This window comes from Vipera ursinii (assembly GCF_947247035.1).
Source record: "Vipera ursinii genome assembly, chromosome: 2".
Taxonomy (NCBI): domain Eukaryota; kingdom Metazoa; phylum Chordata; class Lepidosauria; order Squamata; family Viperidae; genus Vipera; species Vipera ursinii.
Genome location: NC_139513.1, coordinates 51229640 through 51251650, shown reverse-complemented (window position 1 = coordinate 51251650; position 22011 = coordinate 51229640). Strand labels below are relative to the sequence as shown.

General features: G+C 37.6%; 1 protein-coding gene across 1 annotated transcript in view; it reads right to left on the bottom strand.

Moving 5' to 3' along the window:
• The window catches only part of UROC1 (urocanate hydratase 1), a gene marked incomplete at its 5' end in the record, with an annotated part of 48763 nt that overhangs the window by 9082 nt on the left and 17670 nt on the right, over positions 1-22011 (bottom strand). Inside the window, 11 exons of the mRNA XM_083353839.1 lie at positions 3769-3850; positions 4532-4631; positions 6479-6577; positions 8462-8532; positions 15118-15239; positions 16222-16294; positions 16597-16694; positions 17587-17766; positions 18368-18430; positions 19644-19732; positions 21751-21894. Of these exons, the coding sequence (XP_083209965.1) occupies positions 3769-3850; positions 4532-4631; positions 6479-6577; positions 8462-8532; positions 15118-15239; positions 16222-16294; positions 16597-16694; positions 17587-17766; positions 18368-18430; positions 19644-19732; positions 21751-21894 (1121 nt within the window). The remainder of the gene's footprint in view (positions 1-3768; positions 3851-4531; positions 4632-6478; positions 6578-8461; positions 8533-15117; positions 15240-16221; positions 16295-16596; positions 16695-17586; positions 17767-18367; positions 18431-19643; positions 19733-21750; positions 21895-22011) is intronic.

Here is a 22011-nt window from a genome sequence, read left to right as displayed (position 1 = left end):
GCTTCCCTCACCCCCTCCTGTCTCCTTCTGGGTGGGCAACAAAACACATAGATGTTGACCTTTAAGGAGGCTTTCCATTCTAAAATTAGATAACTGCATTGTTGAAAATTTCTTAAGGTACATGAGAAGATATGAGAATCTTAATATCAGGGAAGGAGGCAATCATCATCATTATTATTATTACAGTATTAGTTTTACCATATATACAACTTACTCTACAAGATCAATTGTTATCCTAGTGTTACTGCCAAGGGTTTTTGAGCCTGCCTACTGCAGTTCCCCCGAGGATTGGCCCATCTAAAATGTACTTGTTCAGACAAATAACGAAAATGCCAACATGTCTGAGATTAAGTAGCTGTTGTCTTAAAGTCCACACAATTTAAGACAAACTCATTTAAGTTTACTGCACGGCAGTTTGAAATTCCGTTGTGATGATGTTAAATTAGCTTTTGCAAGTCACGTCAGTTGAAATAACCTCTCTTGCTTCTGCAATATCAGGAGAAAGTGCATTTTAAAACATAAATAAAATAGAGATAGTGAAGGAAACAAATTTCTCAAAAGGTAGTGCAAAACAGAGGGGTCCTTGTCATGCATATGGGCAAAAGCTAGAGGAATTTTTTTTATAATGTTTCTTGATTTTTAGGCAACTTTTTGGGGTAGGATGCTTAGATGAAACAATTTGGAATAATATATGTTTGGCTTTTGTGGGTTTCTTGCCTTTAAGCACACTCCCAATTTTGGGCAATTGTTCAGAGACAGCATAAGGGCATGCATACACAAATGGGGGCTGATGAAGTTTAAAAGCCTTACTTTGTCCACCCTTAGGTTTAGAGCTCCCAGAATAATTAGAGCATACCTGGGCTGCAATAATCCAGGATAGCTGCAAACACATTTGCTGCAGTATAGTGATTGTCTGGTTTTCACAGCCCAAATACGCTATAGTATACTTACTAATTTACATCTTTCAATCACAAAACAATGAAGTGTTGTCCTTGCACATTTAAGTGCACAGCATAAAACACCAAAAATCAGCTATATTTAGCCCAAGGCAGAGCCAGTCTTAGGCTCTGGAAGTAAGTGAAGACTACCTAGTCAACGCTAATATGGGAAGGTTGAAACCTCGTGTGATTCACCCGTATCGGCCACCTAATCATAAAAGATGTTGGGGAGAAAAGGCCACTGAAAAAGCAAGCATTTCTGTTACAGAATTCCTTGCTGGCTTCCTTTTTGGCCCAGGGAAGAAACTTTTGATGAGATGAAACCTTGCCAGACCTTTTCTGGCATAAGGCAAGAGACAGAAAGGTGCCTTATAGACAAAGTGGGTAAGGATTTTGAACAACATAAATGGCTACTTTTGACCCTATTAGTGTGTTTGTCTCCTGCCAGAACCACCACCCAGGAAAAGCTAATGAGGAAAGCTAATGTAACAAATACTGAGCCAAATAGTCAAAGATTTGTCACCGTGTATAACAGTGTCTCCCTAAAGACATCTTATTACATTGTCATAAAATTCCCTTTTATCCCAAGAGGTCAGCTTTCTGTGGAATCAAAATACGAAGGAAGGCAAATATATATGTCCCAGGATAATGTTGTGGGATCCGATCTGGGTCAGTCACCGGGACCAGAGGTTTTTGACTTCCCAGCTTTCGGGACTCGTGTTGGAGCCCATCTTCAGGGAACTTCTCTCTAGCAGAGTGTGTGCTGTTCTGTGTGTGGTATTTATGGTGCCTGTTGTAAGTGAACAGCACACACTCTGCTAGAGAGACATTCCCTGTAGATGGGCTCCAGCAACGAGTCCTGAAAGCTCAGAAGACAAAAGCGCTAGTCCCTGTGACTGACCCAGATTGGATCCTGGAATCAAAATAGTCCAAGAAATTGAAGATCCTGTGGAAGTAGCTTAACACGTCTGTCCCCTATAGTAAGGACAAGCAACTCATGTGCCATGAACTGCAAAAATGGTCCCAAGCACTTATGGTCCCAAGCATCATCTCATTGAAATTGAACAATGGACTGCCCAGTTACCAGAGGTAGAATATTTCCAACTTTTGTTCCCTTCAAACATAAAGCCTGGAATGAAAACAGAAAACTACTGGGAAATAAACCATTCCTATTCCCCCACAACTGCTCTAAAGAAATTACAAAAGAGTTAGACAAAATTGTACCATCAGAGTTTGGCAAACATTCTTTGTGGCTGCTGCATGATTTTTAAGAGTAGGAATGGGAATGTTTGCTACTTTCTCATTCCTCTCAATTCTAATTTTAAATCTTGTTAAGCCTACAAACAAAGCCCACATTAGTTTGGCCCTGTCACTACTGGTGACATCCACATGGCATTCAAAAGTCTCCTGCAGTTGCAGCAAGGCAGAGGACTGAGTTGTAGCTTTTACAAATTGTCCATCCCTGCCTTAAAGCATAATCCAGCCAAGTCCTTTTAGTCCTTGAGCTTCATGGACTTGTTAGGGAGGAAGCAGATGTGTTTTTAATGATTTTTATTATTATTTATTATGTCCTTCAAAACACAATAGGCTGCTCTTCTCATCTTCGGAGGCTTAATGCTTAACCCACTTAGTAGGGCCTCAAATTTCTACTTGGAAGTCCCCTGGAGAGACCACTGCTGCTAAGTGACAGATGTGAGGAGCTGAGAATTATCAAGAGTTTGAACAAGTTCTTCCTCTGCTGTTCTTTAAAAAGCACACTAAAAACAATTAGGGGCAGAAGCGGAAAAAAAAGATGGCTGCACACCTGACCTGTTTTATGTCAGCAAATCCTGCTGCCTTTAGCATATGGGGATGTTATATTGAAGCCCAAAGGTCACAGATGTAAATGCTGTTTGATGGAAGTCTAAATGCAGAACTCCTTCAAGGGCACTTTGAAGGCTGATGCGAGAATAAAGAATTAATATACCTACACACCTTAAGGAAACCTGTTTTTTGCTTCATAAATTGAGTTTTCCAAGAGTGCTATGGTCACTGCCTAACAAACATGTGGGATATTAGAAAATGATTAAATGAAAAAAATGTAAACACTTAGGAGATAGTTAAAGTGACATATGGAGAAAAGACAAGGGGGGGAGGGAAGGAGGTATCCACTGTATATTGTCCAGACACCCATATTGGTAGATGGGAATTCTACTAATTAAGTGAACTTGATTGTTTTAAAAATGGTCCTTTCACATATCATTCTGAAAGATTGGATATAGCTGAAACATAACCAGTAATGAAAGAAGCCCTCGGTTAAATATAGATTCTTCTATCAATTCACAAGTAAACATATTAAGCTGAGGTGATTTAAGGCCCAGAACAAGTATATTTTTCAGGTTGAACAATTGTGCAGTATTTACAAGTATTTTTTTTTATATTCTAGTTTGTCTTTCCACTCTAAAGCCAGTATGCTGAAGAGAATATTTGAGTTTCCTAAATAAATAGTGAAGATCGAAGTTAAATTTGCTAAATAAAAGAAAGTAAGAAAAATGTAATCATCAGTTTTTCCGTAAAAATAACACCAAATTAAAAAAAAAACACCAAATCACCAAGTACTGCCAGAACTGGGAAAAGAGACATATTTCATGAAGTAACCTACTTTCTCCTATTGTTTGGGGTTGATGGGAGATAAAATTCAATATTGCTGGAGAACACATTTAGGGAAGTAAACCATATCAGATTTCCTCAGTAAAACCTTATTTTGCTACAATGAATAGCTGCAGCACCATATATCTTTCCATCTGCCCATTGCTCATCTTTTTTCCCTTTGGAGGGAAAATCTCCTTACCAGCCAACACCACCACCATTGTGTAAGGCAACCCAGGTTGCTCCTCTAAATGCATCTCCTACAAAATTCTGAACAGCCATATCTGTTAGGGAAGAAAAAGAAAGACATGGCAACAGCATTCAATGTAAAGGAGAAGAAAGATTTTTCTTTCAAGAACTGGAGCAAAAGTTTTGTTTCAGCACTTCACGAGCTGTATTTAGGTATTACTGTTTCTCTTGCCTTATTTTAAAAAACCCAAAGTCTAGAGGATTTCTACTCTGAGAAAACAGGACACTGAGAAGCTCCGGAGATGCAAACCTAGAAAATAAATAAATCTTCCATATCCACTGATACAAACAAAAATGAGTCCATGAGACCTTTTGCCTCCCCCAAATATCTCTTGCATTTATTTGAATTAAGTCATTTAGAATTAAAACATCCTATTTAGCCTAAGCTCAAATACAGATTTCTCCTCCCCCTTTTACCCACTTAACTCTTTTTTGCACTCATCTTGCAAGCTGCTATTTCTCCCTGATCATGTTTAACCTTTAACCAAAAACCTTTTCTGTTTACTTCTTGCATCTGACTAAGGAGCCTGCTGTGAACTAACAGCAGGCTTAGTCTCCAAGGTGTTGCAGTTTTGGGGGAGTTTGAGTTACAAGCAACCATTATGGAAAATAAAATCTTTACATCAAAAGGTCGAACCAGTTATAGGCATGAAATGTAGTTGTTCATCTTAAAGAAATTATTTTTACTAGAAATACTTATAATCTATTCAGCTAACCTGCACAAAATGCAGAACCATCATAGATATTTGAGGTCTCTCGGTAAGGACTGTCTGCCCCACTCACATCGTGGTGGTCCCGACTAAGAACAACTGGTGCCTGAAAAAGAAGTACAGGTTTACAGGAAAAAAACAGAGTGGAATCAGCTGGGCTCCTTGGCATAATTCTGCTCATTTAGATGAAGAGATCAATTGTTTTATCACAGGTAAAATTCCTGAATAGGGAAATCAGCAATCTGATATTTGCATTTTTAGTACCAGAAAAGCTGGAAAATCATGCACCTGAAAACTGATAGTTTTCCCACTGAATTTTCTGACACAATCTCAGTGTTTCAGAAGCTGTAAAATGTAGATTGAGAAGTTGAATTTGGTTTTGGGGCTCTGCACCTCATCTGTGTAATGAAAGAATCAGGAAGCACACAAGACCTCTGTTCACTAAATTAGGAAATACTCTGAGGTAATAATAATAATTAAAAAAGTTGGAAGGGACCTTGAAGGTCATCTAGCCCAATCCCCTGCTCAGGCAGGAAACCCTATACGATTTCGGACAAATGGCTGTCCAGTCTTTTCTTAAAAACTTCCAGTGTTGGAGCATTCACCACCTCTGGAGGCAGGTTATTCCACTGGTTAATTGTTCTAACTGTCAGGAAGATTCTCCTTAGTTCTAGGTTGCTTCTCTCCTTGACTAGTTTCCATCCGTTGCTTCTTGTCCTGCTTTCAGGTGCTTTGGAGAATAGCTTGACTCCCTCTTCTTTGTGGTAGCCCCTGAGATATTGGAACACTGCTATCATGTCACCCCTCACCCTTCTCTTCATTAAACTAAAGTAAAGGTAAAGTTTCCCCCGCACATGCGTGCTAGTCGTTTCCAACTCTAGGGGCCGGTGCTCATCTCCGTTTCAAAGCCGAAGAGCCAGCGCTTGTCCGAGGACATCTCCGTGGTCATGTGGCCGGCATGACTAGACGCCAAAGGCGCACGGAACGCTGTTACCTTCCCACCGTAGTGGTCCCTATTTTTCTACTTGCATTTTTACGTGCTTTCGAACTGCTAGGTTGGCAGAAGCTGGGACGAGTAACAGGCGCTCACTCTGTTACGCGGCACTCAGGATTCGACCCGCCAAACTGCCGACCTTCCGATCGACAAGCTCAGCGTCCCTTTTCATTAAACTACACATACCCAATTCCAGCAGCCATTCCTTATATGTTTTAGCCTCCAGTCCCCTCATCATCTTTGTTGCTCTTCTCTGTACTCTTTCTAGAGTCTCAACATCCTTTTTACATCGTGGTGACCAAAACTGGATGCAGTATTCCAAGTGTGGCCTTACCAAGGCATTGTAAAGTGGTATTAATACTTCACGTGATCTTGATTCTATCCCTCTGTTAATGCAGCCTAGCACTGTGTTGGCTTTTTTGACAGCTGCAGCACACTGCTGGCTCATATTTAAGTGATTGTCCACTAGGACTCTTGAGATCTCTCTCACAGATACTACTATTGAGCAAGGTACCCCCTATACTATATCTGTACATTTGGTTTTTCTTGCCTAAATGTAGAACCTTACTTTTTTCACCACTGAATTTCATTTTGTTAGATAGTGCCCAGTGTTCAGGTCTGTCCAGATCCTCCTGTATCTTAAGCCTATCTTTCTGAGTGTTGGCTATTCCTGCCAGCTTGGTTTTTCGATAAGAATTTATTACGAAATCTGACAACATGGGATATGTTTACAACCTATGGTTAATATTACATTGTAGTCACACTCATTTCAAACAATTAGTCTTTGTTACTTTGCTGGAAATTCATTGACTTTACATGGTTTGCATTTTTATAAGAAACATTCTTGTCCTATCATCCACTCTTTTTCTCTCAATATAACCTCTTCAATCTCCAAATCAATCTACCATGTCAAAGAAAATTAACAGGTTATGTTGAATATAAATACAGAAGAACTGTACCTTAATTCTTCCTTCAGCAATGCCTTTGTTAATAGCCACTGCAATAGCTACACGGCCTTTTTGATCTGAATACAGAATTCTGGCTTGGGACCCAACAACCTAAAACATAGAAACAATATAATGATTATCTCCTTGGCTTATCTCAACAGTCCAGATGCAGATCAGAGACAACGACAGTCTGTTTTTTTCCCCGACAGTCTGTTTAATGAAGAAAGCAGGACAGTGAACTTACAAATATCCATCTTCCATAATTAAGGATTTCTGCCTATGATTTTGTTTCCACTTACTTTTCATGATATCTAGCTTTAAATATACTTGCCATTTCCCACTCACTTAAAATCAAGATTCAAAATCTATTGCTAGCTCTTACATTACTGTTAGATAAAATTGAGAATTTCTGATGGAACTGAAATCTCAAAAGGATGTTTTTCTTGCACATAATATACAAATACTTGCAATAATTGCATTTGCCTTTTTCCTAGAGGCATTGTATGGCTTTTCCCTGGAAAGATAAACACATTGGCTCAATATTAAAAATAACTAAAAGATTTTTTTTGTATAGTCATCACAGAAGAACTTTATTGCAATGAAAGCAAATTAGAATAAAGTTGTGTTTGGAATTAGTTTTTAAATCTATAAATTCTTCAGATTAAGCATTCTGAGTGCCTCCAGAGAATAAACAGACTCACAGATTCTGAGTCTGATTTTACCATTGTTAAAGCTGGCGAGGCAATGTTATTGTCCCAGGATCAGGGATCTGAAGGACACTGCTAATTCTATGGCCTGAAACTCAGCGAGGAGACAGTAGCTATTATTCTATTAGGGCCTAATTTTGCTTGCCAGTGATAGGACAATTCCATAGCATGAAAATCCAAAATTCACATATAAGGCATATCTATGTGGCACCCTTACGCTGTGTTCTCATTGATTTAACTTCAAACCAATTTTAAGACAATGCTGTCCAGACTGGAATGCTTGCAAGGTATTCAATCTACAGTTCAAGCTACCATGATTAATTCCCCTGCAGCTGGAAAGAAATTCCTTTCTTTCATCTTCCCTCTATAACATCTGCTGCAGATGCTATGACAACAGATGTTCCTTACTAGGATAATAGTTACAATCCTTGCCTGATGTGCGAAATAATCCTGATTCAAAACCCAGTAGAAACATTTTTTTTATATTACCATTTTCATTTCCTGAGCTACCGGATTCCTTTTTTTAATGAAAAAAATGCTTCAGAAAAATAAGTGGTTCAGAGAAAAAAAATATTAATTGAAAAAGTACTGCTGGTTTCAAACCAGGGACATTTTGTATGTAAGGGTTTAGAGTCACTGTGGGGTCCCTGGTGCTCTCTGAGTGTGGTGTTTTTCTTGCAGATATTTTATTAGCAAAGTACAGTCGGCAACATTTTACCTAGTTTGGATAAAGAAGCATTTGCAAGAAAACCACAAAACTCAGAGAGCACCAAGGACCTTCACAGTTCAACCCTGAGTTGCAAATATTTTCTTCTATTACCACCATTTAGGCTATAGATCACTTTTTCTATTTTACGAAGTCTAGTTTCACATGTAAGCATCCTTACTTTCTCCTTGGCATCTGGTTTTCAAGCAAAAGCTTTTTTTCTAATAGAAAAATAACCATGAAGGTCCTGCTAGCCATTTTAAATGTTAAGCCCAAGAAGTAGGTCAAGATGAGCTTAACAGAAAGAGTTTGGGCTACAATATGTGAAAATTGCTTCAACAGACAGGCATAATGGAGTCTTTGACTTTGATTGGAAGCCCCACTGCGCAATGGAGTTGGGAGGGTAAAAATGCTCCATGTTCTTTCAAGCAATGATTTTAAGGGATCTTTTAACTTGTCAGCCACTTTTCATACCTTATGGGCAGAATGGTTACGATAGACATCATAAAAATAAATAGAATAAAAATATGAAATGATGGCACTGGATTCTAATTAAGCATCATCGTCGTTGAGTTTACATACCAAATTATGTCTTTTGGCCTCCTGAATCCAGTGTATGTTATCATAGTACTGCTGTTTCACAGATGCATTGGCTAGGCAAAAGAAGATTATACAAAATGATTCATAAAAGCAGTATCAGAAGACCACTGGCAGTTTACAAACAGACTCTGAAGTATTCACGAAACAGCACAGAAAACACATGCCTTTAGGAGGAATCCAGTGATATTACACAGATTATCACAAGAGAAAGGAATAAAATATTTAGTTGTCTTTAGATTTATAGGTAACCTGCTTTGTCTAGAGGCAAGAAAAGATAGCACAGTTGTAATCTGGTTTAATATATTATTCAAGAGAAATATAAACGGCATCTGTTAATAAATGCTTGATAATGAGATATTTCAGGCCTGCTGTAGCAATGTCTTTCTACCATAAGATACTCCGAATCAGACTAATATGTCAACCTTTTTAACAGAAATGACCAATATATTTGATTCTTGCAGCAATTATACTACATGACAAATTCTGCAAGAAAAACATACTATATGCAAGTATTTACCAGATATAAATAACACCAATATCCATTGAGGGTTTGATGAAATATAACTTTAATTATATAATAGGACAGCTTTCCAAAATCAGACCTCTCCAAAGATATGAGATTATATACATGTAGTCCTTGATTACAACCATTTGTTTAACAACTGTTCAAAGTTCAACAGCACTGAAAACAGTGATTTATAACAAGTCCTCACACTTATGACTGTTGCAGCATCCCCATGATCATGTGATCAAAATTTGGGCATTTGGCACCTGGCATGGATTTACAAAGCAGCATCCTGAGGTTATGTCATCACCATTTGCTGGCTTCCAACAAGCAAAGTCAATGGGGGAAGTGTGATTCACATAACAACTGCAATGATTTGCTTAACAACTATGGTACAAAAGGTTGTAAAATCAGGGGTGACTCATTTAACAACTGCCTTCTTTAGCAACAGAAATTCTGGTCACAATTGTGGTTGTTAGTTGAGGACTATCTACAGTTCCCAAGCAGTATGCTGGAAATTTTGGAACTTGCAATCCACTATAACCAAGCCTGGGGAAGGCTGAAATAACAGCCTTTAATTATTTTTAAAAAGTCATCCTGGAAAATAAATGGAGCAAATCTGATATTCAAAAGAATTAAGGACCTCAGTCTACCTTCTCAATTGCTCTATAATTTTTCTTCTTTTCTTTAAGGATGTCTCTCACTGCAATGGCAAAATACTGTATGTGTCTTCTTAAAATAGTCACAATCAGATTCTTACAACGATGGCATGATGGTTGTCCCACACAATCCAAAAAGGTTACATTGTGTAAACACTAACTAGAACTGTCTTTATAGCTGTCCAATAAATGTTGATACAATTGCAATTTATAGACATATTTTCATAGACATATTGCAATTTATGTTTTTCAGCATTAGTATTTGACATGCTAATAAAAGCAATTCCCATATAATATCGGTGTAGATAGTACAGTATATCTATTCCACTAAATGAAAAAATAAGAGGGGAGAATTTGTATTCCATTTGGATTGAATAAATCATAATTAATTTTATCTTTGAATCTAATGACTTTGAGAGGATTTTTTTTTTCTTTCAGTGTTCTCCATTCAGAAATTTCTCTATGAATAAAAAGGGGAAAAAAGTAACATCTGAAGAAATGTGGGAAGAGGAGTGGTTCAATTATTCACCAAGGGCGGTAGCGACAGGGTATATCCCATCAGCCATTTTCATGCACAAAAACTCCAGTTTAATATATTTGTAATCTAGGTTGACCTGAATACAGGTAGTCCTTGGTTGCTTAGTGACTATTTGAAGCAGTGGTGGGATCCAAATATGTGAACAACTGGTTCTCTGTGTAGATGACGCTTCTGGGCCTGGGCAACAAAAAAAAATTAGCTATTGGTTCTGCCAAACTGGTGCGAACGGGCTGAATCCCACCACTGATTTGAAGTTATTACCACCCAGTTCTGAAGCTCCTACATCACCCCCTGCCCTGCAGACCTGTGGTTGCATTTCGAACACTCAGCAACCAGACTGCATTTACAGCTCTTTACAGTGTCCTGTGGTCCCTTGACCACAATTTATGTTTTTGCCAAAAACTGGCATTTACTTCCAGTTTCCAGAAAAAAAATGCCTCATAGTTCATTTAACAATCATAACATTCACTTAATAACTGTCACAAAAAAGGTTGCAAAATTAGTTCCTGTCACATGGTAACTTGCTTTACCACCATCATGACTTATGTACATAATGGCCAGGGTCCACTACGGTCATAAGTCAAGGAATACCTGCAAGAGGAAAAAGGAAAAAAGAAGAAAGACATGGAGGAGGGGGCACACTTATTTATGTATTGTATTTCCAAATTACCAAATAAATATCATTCTTTGAGCAGTGTAGAAATCAGTACAACTTTTTTTAAAAAAGCATAAATTAAAAAATAGCAATAATAAAGATAAAATCAGCGGCAACAATAATTGCAATATAGCATATAAAATGACAAAAATATTTCTTTCAAAAAAGCTTGTGAAATTCTTTAAAAAAGCTAAAAGAACAATACCACTAATGAGGGTCCTTGACATGGAGGGAAAGTACTGAATTAAGAATAAAAGGGATTTGCAATACATTATGAAAGAAAGCTTTGTGAAAAGATACGGAAACAATGTTAAAATCAGAAAAGCAATTAATAACTCTTATTTTTCAAAAGATTTTTGGATATTTGACAAATATTCAGACAATATCCAAAGAAGAGCATTTTAGGAAAGCTTTGTAAAATAAAAATACGGCAAAGTTGCTGTTTCTTCATTACTGTTGAAAAGTGCAATGTTTTTAAAATGTTTCAAGATCTTGTCTCTTTTCACAAGTCTAAGTATTGCTGCTCAATTTCTGCCCATCATAGATAGACTGACCATCCTTCCACTATCTTGGACTTTGAACATCTTTTCTAAAGTACTGAAGTTGTTGGAAAAGCTCTAATTTACATAACTTTCACACTCCTACAAGAAATACACACTTATGGCATGAACTTTAGCCTTGCTTCCTTTCCCCACTGTTCTGCAGCTTAGTGTCTTCTTATAGAATAGAATACAACTGGAAGGGACCTTGGAGGTCTTCTAGTCCAAATTCTGGAAATAGTTGCGCACCAACTTTGGATGACTTTGGATTTGCTTAATAAAGAAATCACCAAGCTTGAATGTTGCACCCATTTGTCTTTCACTTCTTTAAAAAGTTACTACCTCAGTTTACTTTGTCATCCCTCCTGTTTGATGACCTTTATTAAGGGCATAAATGATACTGAGAGCACACTGTGATCTCATCAACATTGTCTGTGTCAGAAAGGAAGTTGACTCCCACTCTCTCTCTCAAAAAATATATATTTTATTTGCTCCATCATCTAAATATACCCAGGACAGGGAGTACATTCTTCCCTTAAAACTATTTAGCATCATTGCACACCCATTATAGCCCTGGTCTAGGGAAACTGTTTTAGCATATATTCTGGTTCTTACAGAACAACCATTTTTTCCATTATTAGGGCAGCTTTGACATGCTGGCTAATTTTCAAGCAGCTAATTTTGAATTTTAAAATATTATCTGAAATTAAAAGGGCCAATATGGCCTCTATCTTCCTAGCACCAATGCTGATACCAGTGCTTCAATGATCACTGAGAAACTAGTAAGAAATGTCATAGCAGAGGATTAGCAAATGTCTTCCTGTATATCCTGTTATCAAGAGTGAAAGGGTTTCTGAATACAAGAAAGCCAATTCAGAAGATCTTGACTGAATTGATTGTGAGTTATCTAACTTTTTACTTGTTCTTCCTATTATATATTTCACATTTCTCCTTGATAAGACAGAAAACAGGGTTATGAATTGGTTCAAATTGACTCTCCATAGTCAAGCGCTCAAATGACTGTCACACTATGCATTCTGTTCATATAGAAATGCAAACTTATATCCATACATGAATCCTGAAATATGTGCACAAACAACTGATGTGATTCAACAACATTAAAAATGATTACTTAAGATCATAAAATCATAGAGTTGGGTGAGGCCATTTAGGCCATCAACTCCAAAACATGCTCAGTGAATTAAATCAGTGCATATAGATGGCTGTCTAGCCTCCATTTGAAAACATCCAACAAAGGGGACTAGATCACCTTTCTGGATAATCATAATTTATTTATTTATTGTATATCTCCCTATTCCCGTAGGACTCAGGGAGGTTTACAGGGAAAAATTAAAAATACAAAACATACAAAGTTAAAATCGATTAAAACTAAGATTAAATTAAGTCCCTGAATTTAAACTAAAACCCCATTAATAAATAATAATCTGCTTTCCTATGAATTAAATCCATCATTTTATGTCCTGCACTAGAGAACAAGTCTTGACTTTCTTTCCTGTAACATTCTTTCAGGAATGTGAAAAGCATTATAATAAATCCACCAAGCAATCGTTTCTAAACTTATCCAGCTCTTCCAATCTCTCTTCAGAGAGGCATGTTTCCAATTCTTTTATCATTTTTGTTGCTGTGGCTGTTGCTATTCAGTTTCTCTGAATCCTTTTTTAAAAATGTGACCAAAAACTGGATACAGTACGTAAAATAAAATCTGCTAAATTATTTCCCATGATCTGGAAATTATACTTATGTTGATGTGTTGTTTTCAAAGTGTTTACACACATATTTTTATTTCACAAAACTACAAAACTTTATGAACTGTTCTAGAATCTTCTTGGATACTGATGTCAGACTGAGTGCTCCTGGGTCTATTTTTCCCCTTTTGAACATACAGACATTTGCTCAGTTGCCATTCTCTGGCATTTCACCAGTACTCTGACATTTCTCAAAGATAATTAATATGAGTTTGACCCGAAAATTAGCTAGTGCAAAATCCTAGGATGAATATTTCCTGATCATGTTTCTATCTAGCCCTTCATGATCCCTCAGCAACTTTCAAAATCATCAAACATGAAATCCATCTGGACTGGCTTGGGGGGCGGAGAGTAGGGATGGGAATGGGAGGCACAGTATTAGGGCTAGTGCTCTTTTGATTTGGTCTTCAATTAAAAGCTACGTGTTCCATCAGAAAACCATGGAGGGCAGGTGAATAGGCAGGATATAAGGTTGTTCCTCTTACAAGAGCCTTGGTGGAGCAGTGGGCTGATGCCTCCTTAAGTAACACCAGCTGCCTGCAATTAGTGCAGGTTCGCATCCCACCAGGCTCAAGGTTGACTCAGCCTTCCATCCTTCCGAGGTAGGTAAAATGAGGACCCAGATTGTTGGGGGCAATTAAGCTGACTTTGTAATAATGCCGCTTGGGTTGTGTGTGAAAGCCCTAACAAGCAGGCATATACATAGAATGAAGGCTACTGCTAAGCTTGTAAGCCGCCCTAAGTCTTCGGAGAAGGGCGGGATATAAATGTAATAAAAATAAAATAAATAAAATAAATAATACTATTTTGTTTACTCAGCATTGCTTGAGCAGGGTCTGCCAGATTGTCTGGGACACTACATATCCTCTTCACAACCTATTTTCCTGGTTACCTTCTGGGAGGAGGCTCCGTGGTATCCGAAGCAGAACATCCAGATTCAGTCACAGTTTTGTTCCATACAGTATTAACCTTGTGAACTCTCAAGTTTCCTCTTTCTGCTATGTATTCACTTTCCTATCTTTAAATTTACCATGGCAGTCTTTCCTGAAGTCCTTCCTGTAAGACACTGAACACTTGTGCAAAACGAAGCTAAGATGTAATATAATGAAATGGACCCAACAACACTATTGGCTGACTGATAGAATAATCCATTCATGTTCCATGAAGATTTGAAGTTGTGTCTTTATAACTCCTAAATATCTTGCTGTAGACCTCAATTGACCTGGTCTTTGTGTCTTCTTTGGTCTACATGGACATATCTGGAAATTCTGAAAGTGCTTATAGATACTGCACTAAAACAGTGCCCAGATGCTTGTTATAACATGAATGCTATGGGGGCAAGTCCAGCCACAATTTTTCCCCCAGTTCAATTTCTATCCAAGTTGAGGAAACATATCAGAGGAAAACTGGACAATAACCTGTCTGAGATGGTATAGGTCATCCTCCTGCTTGAGCAGGGGGCTGGACTAAAAGACCTCCAAGGTCCCTTCCAGCTCTATTCTATTCTGTTCTGTTCTGTTCTGTTCTGTTCTGTTCTAAAACAATGGCAAATTGCTTGCCAAGAAATAGGTAGGCGTATGCCTATGCAGTCACCAGGCCTTTTGCTTGATTCAATATATTTGAAGAATGGATCAATGAATGAATGAATGAAGATTTTATATATCCCTTTCCTGAAATATTAAAATATATGCAATGCTGAATAAAATATATCAGGTACAGTCTGAAGAAGTTTGAGACCACAATTATAGTCACCTGCAAGGAAGTCATTGGTAATGATAAACGTATATGCATGTTACAGTACATACAATGGAGGTAATTTAGAGCAAAAACACATATGAAAAAATAGGCTTTTCATTCCTTGAAAAGTATAATAATTTGATAGTTACAGTCTAAAATTATAAAATATAATTAACTGCAAGTTATTTTTCTCATGCTCTATTATTCCCCCTCTATACCTAGAAGACAACAAGTCTTACCTCCCTGGTTGATAAGTTCTTCAAGCACTGTTGTGGATATAAAGTCAGTGGTTGCCAAGTCTTCTGGGTCACCAGAGGTACAAACCCACCGAAATGGGCCAAATCCCATAGAAAAAATATCTCTGGGGAAAAAACACAGCTAAATATTGAAAAGATAGCTTAAATTCCTTTTTTATTTATATTTATGGTTCGCAATGCTTTTCTTTCATTATGTGAGGATAGAAGAATTTCAGCTATTTTGAACAGACTAATCCAAACACAAAGCTCTTTGAATCCCTATTTTAGAACTTTAAACAAAGCTTTACTTGCAGACGTAAGCAATGTATCTGTGGTCATTTGGCCACTTGAGTTTAGCTGTAATTGTTCAGTTGCAACGTACTTTTAGTATAAACTATTCCAATTGCCTGTATTATTCTACTTGTAATTAACTCTGTTTAGCTATTCATAGCTATACCTTTTATCTCTGGTCTTTGGGTGTAATAAAGATTCATTCAATCAGGAGTTGAAAGGGCCTGCCTCCAGATTAGGTATGGGTATCACGGAGAAGACGGAAAGAAAAGAGTTAGCCTTGGGCGTCTAGCCATGCAGAAGTTGGTACCCAGATAAACTTATTGGTCATATCTCCTCAAGCCTGGGCCTTCTGAAGAAGAGTGAGGAGAAGCATGTAGATTTATGCAGTAGTGGGATTCAAATATGTGATCAACTGGTTCTCTGTGTGGATGCTGCTTCTGGAAGTCCATTCTGGGCCTGGGCAACAAAAAACTAGCTATCGGTTCTGCCGAAGTGGTGCGAACTGGCTGAATCCCACCACTGGATTTATCACATATGCATTTGGATTGTTACTACTAGAACTGTCACACTACTTTTCTCTATTTCAGATTTCTCTCACAACTTCCCAAAACATTTGTGATATGCAGCACTCAGAATTTAGTTTATAGCCTTTTAACTCCTGCAAGGCAATTGAAAGTTACTTAAAGTGACAAGAAAAATAAAGTTCACATCTGGCAGCTCTTTTGGGTCTTCCCTTTTCCCATCCCAGTCTCCAGACACATTCCTTTCTACATAGAAAAGGATTGATGATCCATATTTTCCTCTTGTACATACCCCATAATGTGCTGAACATAGGAAGGGTACCGGAATTCTCCTTTGTTGCCTCCTCTTTTTGCAACGTCAGCACCTTCCAAAGAATTTAAAGGCAAATGTTCAGTGAGAAGGAAATGCAACACCCAACAAAACAACAGTTGAATAAAATAGGACTGGGTATTGCTGTGCTGACTAAGAACAAGGCTAGTTGGGGAACAGGATTGTACAAGAATTTATAACAATCCTGCAGAGAAGTACTGCATTCAATGAATTAATAGTTATTCTGATCAGGAAATTATCATATACAACACACAAGAGTAATACAAAATGCCTACTCCCATGCAGAAATTATGTGATACACTCCATGCCAAAAAAAGGAAGACATTGTCTCCTTACCAGCTCTCTGGGCTTCTAGAAGGAAAGCATTGCCATAATCCCAGAAAAACATTCCTTGATCAGATAGCTTGTTGATGGCAGCTACTTGTCTTCTAAGACTGAAAGAACAAAAGAAATGGAACATTACTTTTGGCACCAACTTAGATCATCAAAAAAAAGCTTCAGTTTGAACTATGGGACACCGTGCGAGAGAAAATAGTTTACTGAATAAATGTGGAAGATGAGAAATTTGGATTCAGATTTTACTGCTGAAATAAATAAAATTTTTTTGCAATTTTTCTTTTATTAAAAAGAAGAAACTCCTGATTTCAATAGTAATGTGGCAATAGGATAGGGGAACATGCAGCAGTCCTCATCCACATTATTCAGTCAAGTTCAGAGAGTACTAAGGACTCCAGATTCTTAATTACATTAACCATTCCCCTTTAGACAACCGGTGCCCCATTAGATCACCATTTCACAGACATCTCCTTGCTTAACTAGAGAAACAGAATGGCAATGGGTGGGGGAAAATTCAGGGGAGCTGGTTCAATCTCTAACTTCCTATTCGCTTCTCCATTACGTTTTTTTGTGGGACGCTTGCAGGGAATGTCAGAAATCTTCCCTTCCCCCTCTCCCTCTCCCTCCCCCTTCTCCCTTCCTTTCCCTTCCCAGCAAGCAGCCAAATGGATGCTGCCAGGTGGGGGAGTGCATGAGGGAGTGCAGGTGGCCAGCACAGTGTGAGCGCAGAGGAACTGGCCATTTCTCCACTGACATCCTCACTGCAAATGTCCCATAAGCCAAGATTCCATTAATGAGAAGGTGGCAAGAACTCTAGAGTTTATAACTAGACTTTGGCAGAACGGATTGTCTGACTCCTGTTCAAAAATGAATCGTTTCTATCCAAAATCTAATATCCCAAACTGCTAAAAGAACCAGAAGAGAATGAAAATAAACATTTTAAGACTTTACCCAGATGATTAAAATAAATCATGAAAACGATTGCCATACCTTTCTTTTACAAGAGCCTGGAATTTTATGGGATCACTGGACATGAGTTGGTTGGCATCCTTAAAGCTTAACTGTACTGGGTAATATCCACCATTAAATGGATTGTGACAAGATGTTTGGTCAGATCCCAAATCAACTAATAGTTCCCCAGTAGTATTGAATTCATCTACCAGTCTTTCCCTACATACAGAAAGAGGAAAACAGGAAACTGAGAAGAAATAAGCAGAAAGGAAGAGCATCTTGAGAACATTTAAACAAAATTATTATTCAATACACATTTGGTAAAAATGCATTTTAAAACATGTACACATCCCACTTATTTCAAACACGTGTTTCACTCAAAACTCTTACACCTACTTTCTCAAGGGAAGCAAATTCAGCATCATTTTCTCAAACATGTGCATGTACCCGTCAGTCTACAATGATAATCACAACCAGACATGAAATGCTGTCACTTAACATATTATCAACTTTGTTTTGAAAAATAAATCACATTTGTTGTACAAAGAAAAACAAAATGTGCCATTGAATCATTCACATTATAAATCTAGAAAATGAATTCAAAACTGCATCAGGGCTTCTAACAGAGTAGTTCTCATGTATAAACCACACTAACATACAGTAGGAAGGATACCACACAAATTTGGGACAAAATAAATTGAAATATTCAATTAAAGAGTAAAGATTTATTTCATTTTATGGCTAGGGCAGCAGGGCAGATAAAATAACAAATAATAAAAACATCACTGTCAAGAGGATCCCTGATCAACTGCTTACTTACCAAAGATCTACCACATTCCCATGAAATCCCAAACTAAGAGTCATTTTGTTCTTCTTGGCTTCTCTGTGTAAACATTTTAAACAGAATGTTAGCATTATAGATGCAAAACAATTGTTTATGGGGACGGGAAAATCCTTCAAGTATGCTTTGATTCCTTACTGACTATCTATACTAGCCCTGCAGTTTTTTGGCAAGATTTCAGAAGTAGTTTGTCATTGTCTGCTTCTAAGGGTGGAGTGAGAGTGATCGGCACAAGGTCACAGAGCTGGCTTTGAGAATAAAGTGGGACTAGTGGTTTCCTAATGTCCACTCCGGTGCCTTCACGACTACTCCCAACTTGTCTCCACAAAACATTTGCCCAGAATAAAAATGTTACAGGGTTTAACCAAATATGACAATTTGTAGAATATAAATGGTACTTATGTGAAAGGATATATATTGGATTTATTTCAATATATACTTTTCCTTAAGAAACTTAATCTATATGTTATATTCTTAACTAAGATAGTTTGGTTAACAGCACCAAACTGACCTTGGTTGCTCTTAAAAATCTAGATTGGTTAAGTCCTTTGTTAGGACTTCGATTGATGACCTCTGGGCCAGTTTATAACTAACTGTAAAGTCTTGTACGGATGGGAGCTGATCAAAGGTCTGTGGAACCTGGAACCTACTTGTTTGTCCAACAGTCATCCACAAATGTTACAAAATGTGTCAGATTTAGAAAGTCAGTCTTTGGGGTGTAGGTTGTTTTTTAATAGCCTTTTTCTCCAAACTCAAAAGACATTCCAAAGTTTTGGACTGGCATATCATCTTAATTAGTGAGAAAACAAAGATGATTAGAGGGTGTGAGGCTAAAACATATAATGAATGGTTGCAAGAACAGGGCATGTCTAGTCTAAAAAAGAGAAGGACTAGGGGTGACACAATAGCAGTCTTCCAATATTTGAGGGCTGTCACAAAGAAGAGGGGGTCAACCTATTCTTCAAAGCACCTGAGGCAAGACAAGGAGTAACAGATGGAAATTTACCAGAGAGATCCAATCTAACACTAAAAAGAAATTTCCTGTTAGTGAGAACAATTTATCAGTGGAATGAACTGCTTTCAGAAGTTGTAAGTGCAACAACACTGGAGATTTTTAAGAAGAGATTGGACAACCATTTGTCTAGAATGATATGGGGTCTCCTGCTCAAGCAGGGGGTTGGACTGGAAGATCTCCAAGATTTCTTCCAATCTGTTATTCTGTTAGACACTAAAGAACATACTTCCTGAGCCATACCTAACTCGAGCAATGCAATCATCCAGACTTCTAGTGATTTTCATTAGCCATCCCTGATGATGACGTTTTAAAAGAGCAGCTTCGTCAACCTGAGAGATTGTATTACAGGAGAAAAAAATCAGGGACAACTAATCTTTCTGTATTTTATATGCATGATGAGTAGCAAGTAAAAATTAAAGTTAAAACACCAACACAATATGACAACAAGTTTAGTTTTGAACAAGCTGTTCATGGTCTAAGAAACACATTATGAGTGAGGTTTCCTGCTAGAACTAATTTAGATAAAAGATTCTCTCCCAATCAATAGTGAAAAATTACACGAGTAAATTGAAAGCTTGTCTTGCTGTATTTAATAGCTCTAAACTTGTAACCCTGAGGCTTGATCTACATGAAACCATTTCATCTCCTTGGGGATTCTTGAATGAACAAGATGTGACCTCTTTGTCAACCTCTTTGCAGCAAAAATTAGGCTCTGCCCAACAACATTTGCATCTTCTCAATAGCAAATTTCCTCCTTACTCTGATTTAAATAGACAGAAGAATGTTCTCACGAAGCAAGATTGGAATGGCAGGACTGTATACAGCTTGTATAAGTCCATGGGGGAATTAAATTCATGACATAGTGTATAACATTCTATACTCAAACATCTGGATGAAGACTTTGCCAAACTTTGTAGGCTCAATATGCAGTATGTAAGGTTTCTGAATCTGGGCTTCAAATTTCTGGAGAACTTCTATGGTATGGGAAATTCTCTTTGTTGTCATCTAGTGGTTGTCTGGAGATTTGCAGCCCAGATATGTTTGCCCTGCAATAGATGGCCATCCAATCAGACCGTTTAAGCCAGGGGTCTTCAAACTTGGCCCTTTTATGACTTGTGGACTTCAACTCCCAGAATTCCTCAGCCAGCAAAGCTGGCTGAGGAATTCTGGGAGTTGAAGTCCACAAGTCATAAAAGGGCCAAGTTTGAAGACCCCTGGTTTAAGCCTATTGAAATCACTGCAGCTATCCTTTTCTGTCTATATCAGTTTCTAAGAAAACATTGAGAAAATTGAGAAATAAATAAGAGAAACTTAAAGGTTTGATTTTTACCTATAATCATTAATTTTACTTACCCATTCCCAAACAGTGAAACATCTCTGTTCTTACACATTAAGATTTTATTAATTATTAGCGAACTCTATATAAAATCTCTCTTCTTACAATTTATTTATTCATTAGCAAGCCACAATAAACTTACAAATGATACAAGATAGAGAAGGGCAGATAACATGATATTACTGATATTACATATTTAAAAAAATCCAGAAAAAAACTGGCTTGACATCAGTTTTATTAACAGTAAGAGTCCAACTTTTAATCTTATATGTTCTGTTTGCATATTACTGGTATTAAAAATAATTACTGGCACCCCAAACCTAATATACTGACTTTGAAAACAGTAATAGTATTGTAAGCCACTTATAAATAAAATGGAGCTGGCATCAGAAAGACAATTTAGGACTGCTGTCATTCTAGACAGAAAAATTAGAGAGACTGTCTGAAGGAATGCATCTTTTTTTTACAGAATGACAACAAGTCTGCTTCAGTGTGATTGATTCCTCCATCCATCATATTTTAAATACCAGAGACACAAACATTCCACACGGAAGAAGCATGCAAGGGTACCTTCTGTTTTTACCCGTTTTTTGTACACTAGCATTGTTTATTGGGCTCTTCCTAGATTGTTAGGCGAGGGATGAAATACCTGCAGTAGACATTAAGAATCCTGAATGTGGATATTGATGCATAAAAACTATGCAAGTTGCTTGGAGGGATATAAAGGGATTATTTAATGTGGTATTTAAAAGAACAGCAAATATAAATATATGAAAATAATAGTTAAAACATTTCATTATTGACTAGCCACAAAATCCTTTTGCGGAAGATATGCACCAGGTATCTGAGAGTGCAAATTGGTATGGAGCCTTCTTGGGTCTGCTGAAGGGATTGTAGTGACATCCGATGCCGGTTTTTAAACAGGGAAAGAATGAATGGATAGAACTGGAAAGTGAAGAATGGGACAACTCTAATGAAAGCAGAAGAGTATGACTCAACACAGAGGCTTACCTCAGCAATAATTCCCACACATCCAGCAATGACTGCGGCTTTTGCTTGGGCACCACTCATTCCTCCAAGGCCAGATGTTACAAAGACTTTGCCAGACAGATTCTCCACCCCTAAGTATCGACGGCCTGCATTGAGCACTGTTAGCTATAGCGAGAAATATAGGGACTGTAGCACATTTATAGTCTCATATACATATACATATACTTATACATATACATATACTCATATACATATATACTTCTGCCAACCTAGCAGTTCGAA